The sequence below is a fragment of the Leptinotarsa decemlineata genome, unplaced genomic scaffold (genome assembly GCF_025532065.1).
Source record: "Leptinotarsa decemlineata unplaced genomic scaffold, Ldec_3_MD MMD2_tig00001393_RagTag_RagTag, whole genome shotgun sequence".
Classification (NCBI taxonomy): domain Eukaryota; kingdom Metazoa; phylum Arthropoda; class Insecta; order Coleoptera; family Chrysomelidae; genus Leptinotarsa; species Leptinotarsa decemlineata.
In genome coordinates this window covers 4,028,919-4,049,482 of record NW_027412562.1, presented here as the reverse complement: position 1 = coordinate 4,049,482, position 20,564 = coordinate 4,028,919, and the positions used below count along the sequence as shown (strand labels likewise).

The 20,564-nt window shown below is 32.0% G+C and overlaps 4 protein-coding genes across 4 annotated transcripts; 2 read left to right on the top strand and 2 right to left on the bottom strand.

Annotated features, from left to right (window-relative positions):
• Positions 1–2,538: 2,538 nt before the first annotated feature.
• Positions 2,539–7,148, bottom strand: LOC111511231 (uncharacterized). The gene is made up of 4 exons (XM_023167246.2): positions 6,976–7,148; positions 3,243–3,635; positions 3,006–3,184; positions 2,539–2,936 (listed from the first exon to the last, which is right to left on the bottom strand). The coding sequence occupies exons 1-4, from the start codon at positions 7,111–7,113 to the stop codon at positions 2,609–2,611; spliced, it is 1,038 nt and encodes a 345-aa protein (XP_023023014.2). The 5' UTR covers positions 7,114–7,148; the 3' UTR covers positions 2,539–2,608.
• Positions 7,149–8,064: 916 nt separating this feature from the next.
• LOC111516900 (NADH-quinone oxidoreductase subunit B 2) lies at positions 8,065–14,645 on the top strand. The gene is made up of 4 exons (XM_074175834.1): positions 8,065–8,226; positions 8,327–8,634; positions 13,481–13,669; positions 14,323–14,645. Exons 2-4 carry the CDS (start codon positions 8,327–8,329, stop codon positions 14,459–14,461), a joined length of 636 nt encoding a protein of 211 aa, XP_074031935.1. The 5' UTR covers positions 8,065–8,226; the 3' UTR covers positions 14,462–14,645.
• Positions 10,063–11,157, top strand: LOC141482492 (uncharacterized). The gene is made up of 2 exons (XM_074175833.1): positions 10,063–10,278; positions 10,334–11,157. Exons 1-2 carry the CDS (start codon positions 10,266–10,268, stop codon positions 11,068–11,070), a joined length of 750 nt encoding a protein of 249 aa, XP_074031934.1. The 5' UTR covers positions 10,063–10,265; the 3' UTR covers positions 11,071–11,157.
• Positions 11,776–13,215, bottom strand: LOC111507307 (putative nuclease HARBI1). Its single transcript, XM_074175832.1, has 4 exons — positions 12,955–13,215; positions 12,744–12,895; positions 12,384–12,689; positions 11,776–12,303 (listed from the first exon to the last, which is right to left on the bottom strand). Exons 1-4 carry the CDS (start codon positions 13,073–13,075, stop codon positions 11,776–11,778), a joined length of 1,107 nt encoding a protein of 368 aa, XP_074031933.1. The 5' UTR covers positions 13,076–13,215.
• Positions 14,646–20,564: the final 5,919 nt, after the last annotated feature.

The window sequence follows — 20,564 nt, the reverse complement described above, 5'->3', positions numbered from 1 at the left end:
ACCCTATAAAAATATTTTGGCTTTTTTGTGGGGTTTAGGAGTGGGGAAAAACTCCTTTCAATTTAAACATAGACATTTTTTTATATATTCAGTTACCTAGTTTAGTGATCCAATAATTTTTCTAAAAAAAGGTTGGTTGAGTAACAGAATCAATTTTTTTTTAAACAATTGTTTTCTTGCCGACGTTTCGAATTTATTTAAATTCTTCAGGGCTCGAAAAGTAGTTTTTTCGTGTTGATAATATTACTTGTTTAAAAACCACCAGACATATTAGATACATATTTATAAAAGAAAATAAAAAACATTGCAACAACCAAATTTCCGAGACAACACCAACACATGAAGTAAAAATTGGCCATTATAATCAGTTCGCAAAATCTTCAGCGACTTCCTTTAAGAAATATGATCATAAATTTGCTAATTTTTTTAATCAACAATTTGTATTAATAAACATCGAAAGCCCTCTGAAATTTAAGAATGGTATCATTAGCTGATGATTACAAAACAAAAAAATCGTAATTAACTTAACTACTGATTTTTACAGATTGCAAATGTTGACTAGTGGGTATGAACAAGAAAGTTATGTGAATCTTATTGTTCAATTATATTAATGATAAATTGATTACTGAAACCAATTTCGTTAAAAACATTTCATTTGGTTTACTTCTTGAAGTGCTAACAACCTCGTCAAGTTATATTTATGTATAGTTTCCCCGAATAGTATGCCTTTTGGGAATTACCTGATTTTTTTGTCAAAAGATAAAATTATAAATTTTCTACTTTTTCCTTCTTGTCGACCATTAATTTTATTTTTGATGCTGTACAAATTTTTAATCTCGACAAGTGATAGGCAGGTTGAACACTGATCCGTTGTTAAAAATCCAGATCTGTCAGTGTCTGTTCAAAACTCATTTCTCTTCACTTCCACTTTGGCACATTCTCTTGATGTTAGATCTGAGGTTTATACTACCTAACAAATCAAAAGTGAGAACTATCGAGGAGAGCTACTGTCGGATATAATTCAATATCCAGCGTGGTATTAGCCGGGGACGTCAAACCAGAGCCTAGTGTGTAGGTAGTTGCAAGAGAATAATATTCCGAAATTTATTTTGAAATATTTATTTTCTTATACAAATTATGAAACAACAACAAAAATTAATTGGCGCTCCGGGGCGACTTCATTGATTCCAGTGGCGCATTTGGTTTTTCAGCTGCAGGAAAACCCGGAAAAACCTGCAGCACCACATCATCTGAAGGTCTTGATCTGCCAATATCCTCTCTCATAAACGAAAATGTAGGGTGTCTCCAGAGGCTCCACTAAATTCACTGCATTGCCAGAACACTTAGGGACACTATCGTCAAACTTAAACCAGTCCGTTTCGTCTTTGACCAAGGCGTTATGATCAGATTCAAAGCCAGAACCACAGTGAACAATGACTGCATGAATAATAGTGGTCTGCTATATTGAAGCGTTCATCTATTTCGGTGCATCCGTCAGAGGTTGAGTCATGTTTGAAGATCGTCAGAGTTATTATTAGATTGACTGGTGCCTCAGCTATACTTGTTTTCTTATAACAGTCAGTTTGGCAATACAGTCGATCATCACCGGTTAAAAGTTCTATTTTCAGATGATTTAACAATAAGCTTTGCACGGACTGGTTATTAGTGATATTAGGAAACGATAGTTGAAGTTCCAGAAATTCACATACGTTTTTACTACCTCGTGAACATTTATTACAAAGTAAATAAGTGAGGATTTTTCCAGAAAAATATTTAAAAACAAAAGACGAGATAGACTATACGGAATCATTCAATCCAGGGTGGTCAAGAGTATTGATTCTGCTCTTGCTCACGAAGAGTATTCAACAAGGACCCCAAGAATTCGGAACAATCCTCTTATTGTCCTAACGAGTATCTAGTAGATTTCAAAGACTCATGTACTACCTTCGTGATGTTCCTACAGTAGAGACTCAGTATTTTAAACTTTTAAATTAAGTCCTTTACTGATTTTGTCTTTCTAAATAAGCCTTTTGTCAAATCCCCTCCTATTATTTCCTTGTGTATATCAGTCACCATTTTCATAATATGTTGAAATCACACTATATGGTTTATTGTGGTATGGAGAATCTTTTTGATTTTGAAACTCATCATTGGACTTATTTGGTTTTGAAATAGTGCAAAATAAATGTATTTAGCCTTGTTTTTAAACAATATATGTGCACACCATGATTATAACTTAGTATAGATGTAGCTCTGAATTTTTCCTAATTGAAAATGACATGGACCCAAAATCAACAATTTTGTGAGTTATCTGGGTTTGAAACTGACGCGTCAATTGAATTCCAGTATTCTGCAATAATTAGTGATGAGTCTGTTGTGGAGATTTTACCATTGAAATATCATCTTTGCAACATTGATTTCTTCTAGTTACTATTTCTTTCGAATCATTTGATGACAAAGTTAGAACACTTTCAAATCCATTTCAGAATTTAAACGCCTACAATGATTTTGCAATCAATGAAATAATGAAATTCAAAATTGCAATGTTTTGTTCAATTTATTACTATGCAAAAGTACAAATAGAGTTTTCATTACTTTGGAATAAATATTAAAACCTGAATGACTGAGTCATCACCATGCTATTATCTTCAAAGTTTTCATCAAAAATTTTCTGTATTTTTGATTTCCAAACAGACCTATGTGATGCAATAATGTGATTCAATGGCTTTTCCAAAAGGGCAACATTTTTTCCTAGTAATTTCAATGCATTCATTAATAATTTTCCAAAAGTCTTTTCGGTGGTGTATTTATCTGCAGCAAAGGACATTGTCTCGACTAATTTATTCAATGATTCTATTTCTACTTGACTGTTCAATAAAATATCGATAAGGCTTATGTGATGTAACTGGAGATCCTCACAGCTGAATATGAAGTTCCTGAAAAAAGTATTGAATATTTCAATAGTTACAATGAAGTAGTATCAACTGATAAATATTTCAACTCACTTTAATATACTTGATTTGAATTCATCTGCCAGTCCATCTAAAAACTGAAGGAAAACTTTGGAATAGCTCTCCTTTGTGTTCATTAAAATACTTGAGATTTCTACTTTCAGTATACTGGGGTATTTTTTACAAAATTCGTTGAAGGTAGACTGAAGTTGTTCAGAAAACTCTTCAGACAGCTAGAAATTCAACAGAGCGTAGATTCAACTTGAATTCATTTGAAACTGACAATACAACCTTTTTTAAAAGTAAATGCCGGACATAACATGAAATGATATCGTTGTTTACTACTTCAGATTTTAAAGATGACCCAAAATGTAGTACTTCTTCCACATTCAATACTCCTGTTAAATGGGAAAAAATACTTTCCAGGTTGACACGGGAATTGTGCAAATGAGATATCACAGATGTTGATAGAATGTTTTCAGTCTCTAGATTTTCCTTTATAGCGTATAGTATGTCGTCTGATGTGGTTTCATTCATATTTTGCAAACTCTGTTCAGGCATTTCTTCCAGTTCATCATCCACTTGCGTCTGTGACTGAATGAAGGGTGCGTCACAGTTTTCTTCATCACTTTCGGTAATGTCAATAACTGTTACATCCCTTACTTCAGGCTGTTTGAGGTTTATCTGAAAATGGAATTTTGATAGTTTGAAATTTGGGTCGCTTAAGATAGAATAAAGCAGAAAAAAAGATTACCACCTTCAAAATTCATTTCCCTGTATAAAATATTTGGTGTATTAGTCTAGCTAGAGAGCAGCCAGATTTGAATCATTCAAGTACTGCTAATACTTTTTGTATAAAAAAGAGTAACATGTTTTTTTCTGTTTATCGCCTTCCTCAAAATATATCACAAAATAAGTAGATAATATAGTGAAAGGGCAAAGTGAGAAGTTCGCCTTGAAAAGTTACTGCATAGTATGAACCACTAAAGAGTCCAATTAGTCAGTAATTTATCACATTCATTAGTTTTGCCTAGAAATTGGGTAATCAATGGAAAAAGATGAATTTCTATTCTCAGCTTCCTTCAGATGGGTAATGTTCCGGAAAACCATTCTTTTCCGTACTCAAAACCCAATAAATTCATTTATGAAGAACATCTCAATTGAAAACAAGGATCGTTTTTGTTGCGCAAAAGCAAAGAAAAACAGATCTTGAAACGTAACAATTTCTGTCGATCATTAACTCGTGGGACACCCACTATTCTAGCCGACACCCAGTTTTTCCGCAATCCCTCGCACCGTTTGTGATGGGTCATTCTCCACTAGGGTCCTCAAATTCTTTGTGGCTCATTTTCGAGTCTAATATCTCCGGAACGAAATTTCGCAAACCAAAGTCGAACGGACTAATACTATTCATTACCAAATGTCTGAATAATTTTTCGGGCTATTTTGGCAAAGCGCCTTGGTTCAATTTGAATTCGTAGAGAAAAATTTGCCGAAAATCGCTCAACGACATCATATAGTAATAAGTTGAAAACAGTCAGAAAATTAAAATTTGTAACAAAATGGACAGCTTCAATGTACAGAATAAAAAATTATCTATCGATCAGTATATAGCACGACAAGTAGATTAAATAATTGAGATATGGAGCTACAAAAACAAATGACTTTAAAACACACAAAACTCTCGAAGCACTAAAACCTCACCTATATGAAGTAGATTATGTCATGAACATTGTAACAAAACAAACAGCATGTATACAGATTAAAACTTTCTTCAAAAATATATACCACATTATAGAGAGATAATATAAGTAAATTCTACAATCCATAAAATTAATTGTCATTGTAAAACTAATATAAATCTTTACAACCTTCAATTCAATCAGAATATCATTCAATTTTTTTTTCTAAAATTAACCAAGGAATGACTCTTCAGGCTGACGGAAATTTATTTTTGTACATTTTCATTCCACTTTATTAAATCTTTCACAAGTGCCATCATTGTCATAGAAGTCTGATTAAGTTAACTAGATGTGTATTATAGTGTGATTGATTAGTCGTCAAGAATAGGTATATTTTTAATTTATTTATTATTTTGAAAATAAAGATAGATATCAAAGTGAGGATTCATTTCTGTAGAACCATCATAATTAGCAGCAGCAAAGAGCAACGGCATATATGAAAATGCATAAACAAAGTCAAAATAAACACTTTTCATAAATTTTGTACCCAGCTTTCTTGAAACTGACTTGGTAGCAAGAAAACCTGTTGCAAGTTTCTCATTGAAATTGATTACATGCTCTTCAAATTTAAGTTCACCGTCAAAATGAAGTCCTAGGTATTTAGATGTCAATTTTACCTCGAAAATTTCATCATTCATACTGACTTTTAAAAGACTTTTTCCTATCACACCAACGTGATGTCATCTACAAATAATATATTGGGGCTCTTATGTTCAGCTCTGATATTTACTGATTTATTAATGAAAATCCTCCAGTTTACAATAAAAACAATATGGGTCTAAGAATGGATCCTTGACGGACACCTGCAGTAGTTTCTTCCATATTGAAATCTTTTGAATGATGTCTCATAAACTGTTTTCGGTGTTTCTTTTTATAATTTTGGATAAGGTAGGAGCAAATGAGAGGTCAAAGTTTATTGGGTCATCTTTGTAACCACCCTTGAAAAAGGGAATAACTGTACATTTTAGATATTCAGTGAATAAGCCATTCCAAATTAGTCATTTGAGAACAAAAGGTCCCCTTTTGAATTTTTATCAGGTCATTGCTTGCATGAATATTTATTCTTGATTTTGCAGTACCTGCATTCTTTGCTATAATTGACCACTATTGATTTTTTTTTTCAGCTGTTATTTTTCATTCTGTTTCAATTGAAGGCATTTCTGGAATGGGAACTCAGAAACAAGGATCATTTGTCAAAATGCTTGTGAAAATTGGTAATATTATGGTGATATGAGCACTTTGTTACTAAGGAGCTTTCATTTTTGATATTGAGAGGAAGTGTGTTTCCTTCAGAACAAAGCCAAACATTCTCCAAATCCCTTTGTAAAAGATGTACGTCAGAAATATCTTCAATCCTTTTGAATACCTTTAAATCATCTGTAAATAAATTATAGACAAAGAAATTAAAAATTAATGTATTTATTATACATAATCTTGCAAGGAAATTTTCTGAAATGTTACGTCTCATACCAAACACTGCTGATGTCCCTTAAGAAATGATGTACATAGTTTCAATTTTTTTTTCAAAAATCCTAAGTTCAATAATTTTCCAATCAACACATCATGGTCTACCTTATAAAAACCTTTACAAAAATCAATTTGCATATAACTGGTTGAATTTGTGAGGCGATATCTTTTGCTCTCTCATGTTATTTTTCACTCAATGAAGGACTTATGAAATTGTAAATGTTTTTGTTCATAGGGCTCTCTACCTTCAATTATGTAATTTGTTGGGCCCGACAGATTTTTGTTTCAAAGATTTGATGGAAGTCATTTCTTTATCTTTGAAATCGCTAATATATAAATTTCCATAACATTTTTGGCAAAATTAAATTGATTTATATGATATTCTGATTGTGTGTTAGTATAGATCCCCCTATATCTGAATTGCAATTGTTTTTCAACTGAACTGATGTATCACCAGAAATAACTTAGGTCTTCAACAATTCCAGTTTTGAATATACTCTTTACAAGCTTTTTGAATGTTTTTATTCTGGGTCTTAAATGAAGAGTTTTTTACTGAATTTATTACTGTACTTTTTGAAAAATTTTCTACATAAATCTACACCTTGTCTCTTGCTACTCGTATGATGATATGTTAATATCAATGAGCTGATATTACCATGTTGAAGAAGTCCACTTATAAGCTAGTATGCATACATTCTCAACTACGATTACACCTATTTATTGTCAAAAGTATTAGGTTTGTTGAAATGGAGTAACTCTGGCGACTATGGAATCTTGCTTTATAACACTGCATTCAGTAAATCATTAAAATGTACCTTTGGAAGAAATTTTGATAATAAATTATATTTTTGATGGTCACAAAATACATTCGATTTGTTCTCCTCGGCTTTTTTCATAAACTCCATTAGTAACGAGTTATTTTCTTTACAAAATTCATATCGAGGAAAATCCATATTTGGAAAAAATTCAAATTTGAAGCTTTTCAAACTTATACCTAACCTCAATTATTTTTGACAAAGAATTGTTCGTTGGTCAAAGAATCGCTGCACTTGTCAGAACTAAGGTACTTTTTCATAATTTTCATCGCATAAAGCACGTACCTATAATAGATATGCTTTTTTATATCCAGTTAAGTTTCAAAAATGAAGACAGAAACGTCAGCCGTTTTCAAGAAGCTAAGTATTAAGAATATTACGCAGTAACTATTATCGGGGTGAACTTTTGAGTTTGCTCTTTATTTCGTATGAGTAGATTCTCTGTTCTAGAGATAGGTACATTCATCAGGATGAAGTGACACAAAAATGTTTGTGGACAGAATAACAACAATACAAGAAGAATACATTTAAATTATTGAATATAAATGGTGTTTCTAAGTTCATATCAAATGTTAGTGACGTCATGACCATCGTTTTTACTCGATTTTGAAAACATTCTGACAGAAACTTGTGAGAAATATGAAACGAGGTACGATGATTCCTCGATCAAGACCGTGCAGGAAGAATACGTGCTGAAGTTCCAGGCAACGCGAGTTCCTTATTTATTGTTCTACAGGCGCAGCGATATGATCCGACCTAAATAATTAACGCACCCCTAGGTGGATGAGCTTGCTCAGAGTCTGGGATCATAAGGAATTTCTTCGTCTAGTTTTTATAGAAGTTGTTTTTTTTGTGTTGGCTTCGGTGAATTTTTATTTCTTTATTCTGTTATTATGTTGTATTAAACTGGCGATTTCCTTTAGAATAAAACATAATATACTGGATGAAGAACTATTGTGCATATAGTTTTCACCTATTTGGTTATTCCAATATCAGTGTAAAGGTCCATTCATCTACAAAAAATAATGTCATTCAAAGAATATCTTTATTTGTGACATCATGGCATTTACAACACTGTTTCTCACATATTTCATATGACATTGACAACCAGACAACTTTGATTTGACATATGTCGAGCGATGTAAACTTCCTCTAAAAAATTACGTAAATATAAAATATTCTAAAAAATCCCCAATTCCCAAGAGTGACTGGTTCCGTTATAAAGAAACAGAAAAATAGATTCAGTTAAAGGTAAATCACTGCAATTTCTTTTGAAGATATCAATATATATCTTTAAAATGAACTTTGAAAAATATTAAAACTAGTTATTAATAGACTGAAAATCTTTCAGATGCTTCGCACCGCTCTAAATCCTTGCAAAGAGGCAGTCGCTTCTTCCAATATACTTCGGAACTTGTCTGGCAGTTTTGGCACAGTTCAAATCCTAAATAGAAATCAGTCCACACAATCTGCCCCAGCTGAAAGGCCTTACTCCCCGCATCAGGTACCCAAAACTAATTTGGCCGAATATGCTCTTGCTCGTGTAGATGACTTGCTGAATTGGGGAAGAAAGGGGTCTATGTGGCCCCTTACATTCGGTTTGGCATGCTGTGCTGTTGAAATGATGCACATTGCTGCTCCACGATATGATATGGATAGGTGAGAATTGTTTTTGCTGTGCTGCTTGCATTTCTTGAGAAAATTCATCAATACTGATAATTTGCATAGCTATTTCATCAAGAACAGAAATATTTTTAGAATAACTGACTAAACAGAATCAATATAAAAACAATAATTTACACTAAAACAAAAACACTAAAAGAAAAAACTAATTGATGCACCTGTTTACATAATAAATATACCACAAGAAGACCCATGGGAATTTCAAGGGCTTCAAAGTTGTTGAAACATTTATTTAGCATGAAACTGATGTTCAAGAACTATAATGAGAATTTTCTACAATTAAAAAAAATAATTAGGATCTCAGACAGTTATGTTGAAGCAGTTCGTTCTAGGCTTTTGAATGTGATGATCACAAAATAAGTCCTCTGCTGCAGAAGCAGCAGAGGACTTACAACCAAGTGGATTCTTTCTTATTAGTCAGTGGGCTATGCTTGAAGACTGGCAGTAAACAAATCTAAAGAAATGAACTTTAAACGTTCGAGCCAGTCTCGAATATACCTACACAGTAGGTTGAATGGACTGACGCCCATCAGAAAACAAGTACACAAAAGTCTTAAGCTGATTATTTTGATTGTTGCAAATCATTATTTATAAAACTTGGAATGGCAATAAATATGTTCTACAAACTGTCACGGGAATAAAAAACCCCATTAGATTTAAGTCTCACTAAATACACTATTTTCCTAAGCAAAATGATTTTATCGAACTTTCTAGACCTACTTGTGCTTTATTTGATGATTCTTTTCAGTTTTACCTTTACATCCATTGTAAAAACCAATCATTTAAGTGATGAATCAACCGCTCGGTTGGTAGCCGGGCGGTTCGACATGGGTGCTTTGTTCACTCAGTCAATCGGCCGATGTGCGAATCGATAGTTCAAGCCCCAGGCTGAACGCTCGATTTTAACTTGCTATCGTCCAACCCGTGTTAGGAATCACACGTTAAAAAATAAGACCTCGTTAAGCTCGCACAAGTTTTTACTTACAAGGGTTGTGATTCGTAGGGGTGCGATAGCCAGTTAACGGAAAAAACATATTTTAAACATTTTTTTCAAAACATATTCCTACCTCTCAGGGGCAATGAAAAATCTATTAATTAATAAGACTAACTGCCATCTTAACAATGTTTCAATGGCTCAGTAACTTTCTTATGCTGTATTGAATATTTTATTATTCTTATTTCGCTCATGTTTCAAACCTTTGTAATTGTATTATAGGTCTCGTTATAGATATATATTATTTTCTAAAATTTGATTCATTACATTTTTGTATTTGTGTTTTATACCTTATTGGGGCTTTTAAAATTTGAATTGGTTTTTTACACCTTCAGTTATTATTATTTTTGATATGCTCTGTAATCATAAGGTTCGTTCCAACCTTGAGTCACAAACAGATTTCCAACTGTTTGTAAATCGTTGTCAACGCGCATGTCTGTTAAATATTGGTTTCTGATCAATTTGAAATTTCTGATTGGAACATCTGATAGTTCAACTGAAGTTTGGAATGGAATTTCAACATAACCTTTAAAAATAAATCTAAACAAGTGTATTTCTGAAGAGTAAAAGAAGGTTGCAGTATTTTATATATCTGTTCTATTTAATAATCAACATGGAACTGGGAGGTAAGTCGGTCACCGCAATAATTAATTTGTGTAATTAAAGATGTTCATATTTTAGGTTCACTTAAAAAATTCTTAATTTTTCCTGCTCCAGCAGTGGTTAACACAGAACAATCAACATTACACCCATACCAGCCCAGACTACAAGAAAAACGTGAACATGAATTTGTTGCTAATTGGACTAGTGACCAGACAAAAGTGATGCTAGATCTTTATAAAAAATATCGTCCAAAGGTTGGGAGTTTCCAAATCAAGAATTTAAAAAGGCTATGGGAAGTTTTAGCTGCAGAAATGAATGAGATCCTTAAATCTAACTACAGTTCAAGTCATGTGGAGAATAGGTGGAGAGTTGTTGAACGGTCATACAAAAAATTTGTTGATAACCAGACAAAAACAGGGAGGGGCAAAAAATATTTTGAGTATCAAGAGGAAATGGACAATATATTTAGAGGCAAAAAAAATGTTAAGCCCGATGTTCTGTTGTCAACAGATACCATTGAACATGTAGAAGAAGTAGAGCCAGCCAATGAAGAACCTATTCAATCTACCTCAAATTCAGCTACAGCTACATCTCAGACCCTAGGAAAAGGTTTATCATTGAAACGAAGAAATCCCGCAACAACTAAAAATCTCACCTTAGAGCAATTAAGAAGAGATAGAAAAGAATATTATAAAGAGAGAATAGAAGTTGAAAAACAGAAGTTAGAAGTTGAAAAGCAGAAAGTAGTATTAATGAAGGAAAGAAATAATCTGTTCAGAGAAAGAAATGAGCTCCTGAAAAGAGACTCTAACTAACTTTATAAATCCACTTTGTGGAATTTTTTACCAAAGAATTATGATTTAATTTTAGTATTTATTATTTTGTTTAAGTTTGTGGAGTATACTTTTCATCCATTCAACAGATGGGGATCTTAGACTTTAAGGAAATGAATGATCTCCTAAAAAGAGACAAATTGTTGATTTTTTTTACCAAAGAATTATGATTTAATTTTAGTATTTATTATTTAGTTTATGTTTGTGGAGTATACTTTTCATCCATTCAACAGATGGGGATCTTAGACTTTAAGGAAATGAATGAGCTCCTAAAAAGAGACAAATTGTTGATTTTTTTTACCAAAGAATTATGATTTAATTTTAGTATTTATTATTTAGTTTATGTTTGTGGAGTATACTTTTCATCCATTCAACAGATGGGGATCTTGGACTTTAAGGAAATGAATGAGCTCCTAAAAAGAGACAAATTGTTGATTTTTTAACAAAGAATTGTGATATAATTTTAGTAAGTTTATTTTCGTGGAAGGTATTGAGTTCATTAGTTCAAATAAATATGAATATGCATTGGATATATGTACAATTGAGTTATGTGAGAATGTGTTGGGGTGAATAAATAAAAATAAGCAGAAACCCTTAGAAATTCCTTGTATTATTCATAAATTCACAACCATAATTGTTCTACCTATTTGCATATTTCAAGACAGATTGATATCAGTTTGACGACCTTTACAGTCGTAAAGTGTTTGCTACCTGATCCCTAATAGCACGGGCTCCCATGTCTTCTACATCATCATCATCATCTGGTTGTTCATCACCTGGTGCAACCTGCTCATTATTTACTTCCACTGCATCATTGTCCACAATGAAGTTGTCATCTAATGCAATGTTATGGAGTACACATGCTGCTCTGATAAAATGACAAATTATCCTAATTTTCCTTATTTTTACATGGTACATCTGTCGAAACTTCTGTTTTAATAAACCAAAACAATGTTCTATGACATATCGATTTTTTGATAACTTTAAATTATAATTTTGCTGTCGTCTAGTTAAGTTGCCCCTATCTTTATAAGGGGTTAATAAATTAGGAAGCAGAGGATAACCACTATCTCCCAAAAGATAATATCTGCCACATTTCTCTTCCAGTCTGTTTTTCAATGGAGAGTTTCTGAATACTCTGCTATCATGCACCGAACCAGGGTATCCAATGAAAACATCTATTATTTTCCTTCTATGATCACAAACAGCTTGCATCTGAAGTGAAACAATTATTATTCTTCAGGTGGTAGTATTTTATTATGAAGTTTATGATATAAAAAATAATATGAACCTACCTGTATAGAATAATATCCTTTCCTATTGATGTAGGAGTCTGGATCATTTTCTGGTTTATCCACTTTAATGTGAGTGCCATCAATGGCTCCAATTACATTTGGAAATCCATTTGCGAAGAAGTGCTCTTTAATAATTTGTTTTTCATTTTCGTTTGGCCATTTTATTATTTCTGGAGAGAGATTACTCAAAAACATAGTGATTCTATGAATAATTCTATGTATAGAACTTATTGTCACACCAAATCTATCAGCAACGTCTCGAAAACTGGAAGTCTGGTGCCCCATGTACCATAAATAAATGAGAACCTGAAATTAAAGTTTTCATGAAGAAAATACCAAACACCAATAGTTTCATCATACTTGTTGCAAAGCTAGTATGTTCCTATATTGTCCCACTTGACTATTAAAGTTCGGGCTCATTTCAAACCTTTCGCCCAAGTGGCCAGCAGTTTGCCTTGTCAGTCTAAAATGTTCAAAAAACACTTCCTCGGAATACTGTGGCACTATTTCTTCTGAAAAATATCAACACAATATGATCCATATTACTCAAGTGCAAAAAATACCAGCTTACCTAAATAATTTTTGTTTTTAATTCTCTGCTCGTGTAGATCTAACATCAGTTCTACATCATCGTCATCGCTACTTGTCATTGACGATATGTCACTCACCTCGCTATATCCTTCTTCACTCATATTTTATTGAATGTTCAAAGTCAAATAACAAAAATATAATTTACTTTATAACAATTTTTGCAGGTTATGTTGTTTGCAAGTTGCATGAACATAAAAACAAAAACAGTAATACGGAATACGCATGCGTCAGATTGATGGTTAGAAGATAATCCTCAAACCATTCTGATAGATTTCGAACAGGTTTGAATCTTGGATGGAACAGAAAACTGATAGTTTACAAATGGTTGGAAACTCACGTTGGAACGCAATCACATTACTGCGCAGAATCCTGACTGTCAGAAACTGTTTCTGACGCTGGTTGGAACGAACCTATAATCTCAACATGTCTACAATGAAGCATATTCTCTCTGTCTTCAAAACTTTTGAAATCAAACCAGATATCATCACTTTTGTGTTATTTTCAAGGTATGGTGTCGTATTTCGAGCATCTCCTCGTCAGGCAGATGTCATGATAGTAGCAGGAACTTTAACCAATAAAATGGCCCCGGCTCTGAGGAAGGTTTATGATCAGATGCCGGAACCGAGATGGGTTATTTCAATGGGTAGTTGTGCAAATGGAGGAGGATATTATCATTATTCTTATTCGGTTGTGAGGTAAAAAGTCCACTTTTTATGATAAATGATCATTCTGTACTTTCCTTGAAAATTTTATACAGTGTGTATGAAAGGCAAAATATTCACATCTTTCATTAGAGTAAAGTATCTTCATTTTAAAGTTTTTAACAAAATGCTTTTTAAGAAAATTTCTTCAATCATCACATCTTGTAAAATGTTGATTTTCATAAATGAAATAAATTTTGGTTTTAAATTTACTTTTCACTTTGGTAGGTGTACCTTTGTGTATGTATCATTGTCAGTGTCTTTTTAAGACTTTATTACTTTACAATGTTGAAAACTGGTGAACTAAAATGTTTGCCATCTCTATATTCTACACGTGTATTAAGTTCTCAGTTATACTAATTATTTATTAATACAATTCCTGCCCTTGGTTAGCCAGAACACGCTAACAAACAGCAATTGCTTTTGAAGCAGAAAAATGCTATCCAAAAAAATGAAACCAAAATTTTTGTAAAAAAAATTCATGAAATGCTGTTTTACTGGAAACTATATATTGAGGGTACTTTACTCAAGTAAAGTACTTCATTAGGTGAAATTTTTGGCCCGTTTCTCCTACTGTATATAGTTTTTGAATAATAACCTGTGCATCTATGAAACATATGATTTGAATAGCTGCTATTTTATTTTAGGGGTTGTGACAGAATTGTTCCTGTTGATATATATGTGCCAGGATGTCCACCGACAGCAGAAGCGCTCCTTTATGGAATCTTGCAACTCCAGAAGAAAGTTAAAAGAATGAATACTCTTCAGATGTGGTACAGAAAGTAATTTGAAAAACTTACCTTAGCAATAAAAAATAATAAATTTTATAATATAATCTTGTCAGGAACCAAACCTCCATTCTTGTAAATAACTGAATTGTCTTCATATTTTAAGTTCAAATGAGTTTGTTTTATAAATATTTATTGTTGGAGAAGCCTAATTCCAATCGATGATTAAACTCTCACAGTTATTTTTTTTTATTCTTGAATATTGTTCATATCGAAGAATCAAGCTTGAAGTTTAAGTTTTTGATCTTCAAACCTTGAGTAAAAAGGAGAATATTTTTATTAGATATACTCCTTTTTTCGAAAAAAAATCTTTTCAGCTTTCTACTTCTCTATCAATTTACAGAGAGTATGGAACTTCAGGAAGAAAAGAATCATATATATGTATATATAATAATAATAATAATATTTTATTGGTTCTTCTGGATCATAACTCAATGATATAGAACAAGTCAGTGTAATATGATATAGATAAACTTATAAAAAAGAAAAAATTATGTACATATAGGATATGAACAGTTATGTAAAATTATATATTAAAACTTATAACTAGGTAAAATTATAATATATTAACAACCCTAGATGACAATCTCAATTCTTCAGTTATATTGATAAGTCATTTATAAACTCTTCAATGGAGTAGTAGGCTTTATCAATCAGAAAGTTTTTTAGGAACAGTTTAAATTTTCTTAGTGACATTTTTCTAACATGATTTGGCAATTTCTTAAATAGCCTGACACCCATGAAAATTGGACTTGATTCTGATCTAGCCAGTCTATGATTTGGTATTTCTAACAATGTTGAATTTCTTGTGCCGTAATTATTTTTGTTTAAGAAGGTAAAAGGTCGCTGATCCGATTTTACAAAAATTAACAGTTGGTACATATAAATGCATGGGAGAGTTAATATTCTTAAAACTTTGAATAGATCTCTGCAGCTAGTACGTCTATTTACACTCTGAATGTTTCTGACAGCTCTCTTCTGTAAAATAAATACCCTTTGTGCCTCACGTGATAGGCCCCAAGCTACTATACTATATGAGATTGTTGAGTGTAATTGGGCATGATAGTACATGAGTACCACCGACTTATCTATAATTTTACTGAGTTGATAGATACAGTAACACATAGGCGTTATTTTTTTACATATTTCATTAATATGTTGATTCCATTTACAATCTTCAGTGAGAGTAAGTCCTAGAAATTTTACTGAATTCACCTGTTTCATTAAACCGTGCTGTGATTTTAACAGTAAACTGTGATCATGACCATTTGGGGCATAACTAAATCTTAGGAAGGATGATTTTTTATCATTACAGATTAATTTATTGCTAGAAAACCAGTCCTGGGCTTTTAAAATTTCCCTGTGAGCCAAGTCTACTGTGGATGTAACATTCTTACCACTAACCAGTAGTGTTGTGTCATCCGCATACATTACAAAATTTCCTTCAAAGTCATTGACATAAATTATATAAAGTAGAGGTCCCAAAATAGAGCCTTGTGGTACTCCAATAGTATACTTTAAACGTTTAGATTGATACTGATCTATTTCAACGTATTGTGTTCGATTTTGGAGATAACTTTCAAACCATCTACGTGAGTTTCCCCTAAAACCATACTTTTCCAATTTGTCTAGTAGAATTCTGTGGTCTACAAGATCAAATGCCTTACTTAGATCTAAGAAAATACCCAGAGTTCGATTACCCATATCTAGACTATTACATAGCTCTTTTAGTAGTTTTATTATAGCTTGTGTTGTTGAACGTCCCTTTTTAAAACCAAATTGATTTTCATTGAATAGCTTATGAAGATCAAAGAATGAAACGACTGAATTTGACACCCATTTTTCATAAACCTTTGCAAAAGCACTGGGGACAGTAATGGGCCTGTAATTTTCAACTTGAGTTTTATTTCCATTTTTATGTATAGGTTTTATTTTTCCAATTTTTAAGCTATCTGGGTAAATACCTTCTTCCAACGAGCAGTTGATGGTAAAAGTTAGTGGGCCTGCAATAAATGACGAACACTTTTTTAAAAGATTAGGACTTATTTCATCATTACCAGTAGATTGAGATGATTTTAGGTTTTTGATGATATCATTTATTTCTGGTTCTGTTGTTGGTTTAAATGAAAAAGTATAAGGATTGAAGTATCTAGTGTGGGTTCTTCTGATGATTCTTCAACATTGCTGGCCAGTAGTGTGGGTATGGTATTAAAATATTCAACAAAGTGATTTGCTACATTCTGGGGTGCCTGTACAATATTGTTATCAATATTTAAGTGAATTGGTTCCAACCTCCTTTTTGATTTTTTGCCTGATCCTATAATAGTCCAGGCCGTTTTAGATTTATTTTTTGCGTTTGCAATTATGCCATCATTATAATGCTTTTTTGATACATTCAATAGATGTTTATATAACTTTTTATATTTTTTATAATATTCTTTGGTATCCTCATTTCCGTTTAAGGTTAGCGACTACAGATATTTTAATTTCTCTCCAGAAATGAGTAAACCTTTAGTTAACCATGCTTTTCTTTTATATGATGCCTGTTTTTCTTTTACTTTCTTTAGAGGAAAAGCAATGTCGAAGTAATATTTAAAAGTTCGAAAAAAGATCTCAAATTTTTCGTTTGCATTACCCCCACACATATACATATCATTCCAATCTTCCTGCCTCAAAAATGAGATAAAGTGTTCAATATTAAATTTATTATTAAGGTCTCTAAATTGCTGTCGAGGTTTTGTTTCTGTAATTTCATGTGAGTTGGTATCAATATAGATCAGTTGAGCATTTTGATGATCACTAAAATAATTATCTACTACTGTACTCTTATATAATTCATAGTGAATGTTATAACTAGGCTATTTAACATGCCTTTGCCAAGTGTACCTGCCTTACATCTGATTGCTGTCACCTCTAAATCCATTTCGACAGAATTAGTTTTTACTATGTCAAAATTTATATTATTTCTGACATATATAGCTACCCCTCCATGTATATATTTATCCCTACAAAAAGAATTTGCAATCTGGAAACCCTCTATTTTTAGAGATGATATACTATTGTCTCTGGCCCAGTGTTCTGATACACAAAATATGTCGCAATTATTGTCTTCTAAAAAAATTTCAAAATCTAACAATTTGTTACTGAACCCTTGTACATTTTGATGAATCAAAGTAAAAACCTTTGAAGTGGATAAATTGACAACGTTTCTGTTTTTATGAGGTAATGTTGTTGAAGTGTATTTGCTGACTAATATGTTTGATGTGATTCTTGGAACATCGTCTATGGATGGTGTTCTTGGTCCTGGAGATGATATAAAAAATTATCTTCAGTATTGAATTTCCTGGTTTCGATGTCTTTTAATTCTGTAGCAAGTGAGATCTGACTATATTCTTGGACTTCCCTATCTGATGATTCAAGTACTATATATATATATATATATATATATATATATATATATATATATATATATATATATTTCAATATTAAATTCTACAAAAAGGATTTGAAGCTTTATATCTTCTATTAATTATCTGCGAGCGCTTTCGACAGTTGGTAGTACTGTCATCTGGCACTCCTCAAACTGCAGTTTGAGGAGTGTCAGAAGATGACAAAGATGTCGTTTCTGTAGTTTTTTCGAAAGAATGGAATCAATAATATCTATGTGGACTGTTCAAAAAATAAGGTGAAAGTTCAGAGAAGTTGAGAAGATGTGAATGACGACACTCATTCTGTACGTCTCAGTACACCAACAACCGATGAAAATGTTGATATAAAGTTTTTGAGCAAATCTGGATCGCCATTTACGTCATTCAACAATTATTGAGCAATGCTCCCGCGACGGTTTTTTTTGGGAAAAATTCAGCAATTTTGGAACAAACTTTGCTGCCAGACGCTTTATACCAAACTTTTCGAAAAAATAGCTTGGCATCCTCAGCCACTTATTTGATAGTGATTCTCCATAACAGTTTTCATCAAAAAAAAGTTTTTGGCTTTCTACTACTCCATCTTGATACAAAAAAATGTGGGACTCTTCCAAAGAAATGAAGGAAGCTATTAATTTTTAAAGTAACTCTATACATAGATGTGTAAATCATGCAAAGAAGTAACTTTCAAACACAAACTGGAAGAAAAAGCCCTCCTGAAACAACTACTTTCATATAAACATTGAATTACAATAAAAAATTCTTTCCAAACAACAACTTTTATATGAACACTGAATTATACAAAAAACACTCAGTTTATAGTCCAAACATTCGTTATGAAATCGAATCAGATATCATTCACAGGATTCCTACACAATATACTAAATGAAAGGTTAAAATTTCACTTATATGGATGATTAAATCCCAGCCAAAAAGAATCTTGTTTAAATTGAATGGGTTATATTTTTAGGAGTGACTAATTTTTGGGAAAGACAGTGAGGATGATATTCATCTTATTTTTTTAAAGGTCCATGTATAGTGAGATGTGTGTTCCGTACTGAATACTGCTCAGTAAAATCTAACAAGGGTATTACTTGAATACTTTATAGATTTCCATGAAATATCGGCCAGTTTTGTGTTAGAATTGGCTGAATCCTGTCTATACCTAGTCTATAGTGAGGACTTCTATGGTACAGAATATATTTTTACTACAGACTTTTTCTTAAACCTATAATCGGGAAGCTAAATATTCTACCTCGGGTCTGCCTGCACGTAATGAAAGTTGCCTCATTATATTAATAAGATCTGAAGCAATCTTCTCAGGCTTGGATATACATGAATATCAAACTAGATATAACCATTTCGTCTATTCAAGCTGAAATAGCGTCAAACGGTCTACTCTTAATTGGCGTAACATTTTATATAAATAACCTGCACATATTAGGAATGAACTCAAATCCGAAACGTTTCAATTTGTAACAAAATTTTAATATTCTTACTCTTGAGTTGTGATTATTTCTTTTCCTGAAAAGATTGAATGAATAAATTAATTTGAATTGGAATGAATCCAACGAAAATATCGTTTTTACACACAAGAACTGCAGGATTCTTCTTGAAGCGTGTTAAACTAAACAAGTTGGTGTCATCAGAAGATGCGCTGTACTGGGAAACTCTTAAATAAACAAGCAATTTTGACCAACAACATACAGTAAAAACGATTCACTTCAAAGTTCATGTACAGCGAACAGCAGTTATTTAGCAAATAAATGAAGGGTATCTTACTATTTAGAAAGTAGAAAAGGTTCACCTATCAAAGTTAATAATTTTTTTTCAAATTTTCAGACATTCAGCGTTATTAATGTAAATTTCAACAGGTAGTATACTTCTGATATGCGGGAGCAGTTCTATTTTGGGATTACTTGAATATGTAACTTAGGAATCAACATGTCGAAGTGAATTTGTTGTATGGCCTACAAGATTACCTAATATGACAGTACTTGATTTTTCTCTGGGGTACAATGAAATCAGTCATTCTTAGTCATACATGGGAAAGCTTTTGTAGCTTGTATTGAGAGATATGTAGCAGAATATCCTGACATGAGAATACCCCATTCGATATCCACCTTTACTTAACATTAATACTAGTTTCCTTAATCATTATGTTTTTTCCACGACAGTTATCTAGAGTACAACTTAAATTACTTCAACTCACACTAGGTTTACTACAGGACATAGAATTAATTGTCAGATATAGATTTTTTTTCTATAGGATCAAAAATCCTATTTGTATAATTCATAATGAGTTAGTAGCCAGATATATAAAGTTTTTTGTTGATTTTTGCAAAAATTTGAACAGATAAATTCATTTCCAAATCAAGGAAGAAAAATTAATTCCCATTTAGCCAAGGATTTCAATCTTGCTTAATGCATAAACAAGAGAACCTTTGAACAAGTTTTGTAAACTTTAAAAATGTTGAATAAATATAAGAAAAAAATATTCAAATAAATTTGTGTCTAACTTTTAGGATGATATGGATGAAGAAAGGTAAATAAAAAAGTCATTATGACTAATGTTTCTAATATTATAGAAACAGCATTATTTATTATATATTACATCACTCGATTCTTTCAGAATCATACACATAAAAAATTGTTTCCTAACAAACATTTAGAGCA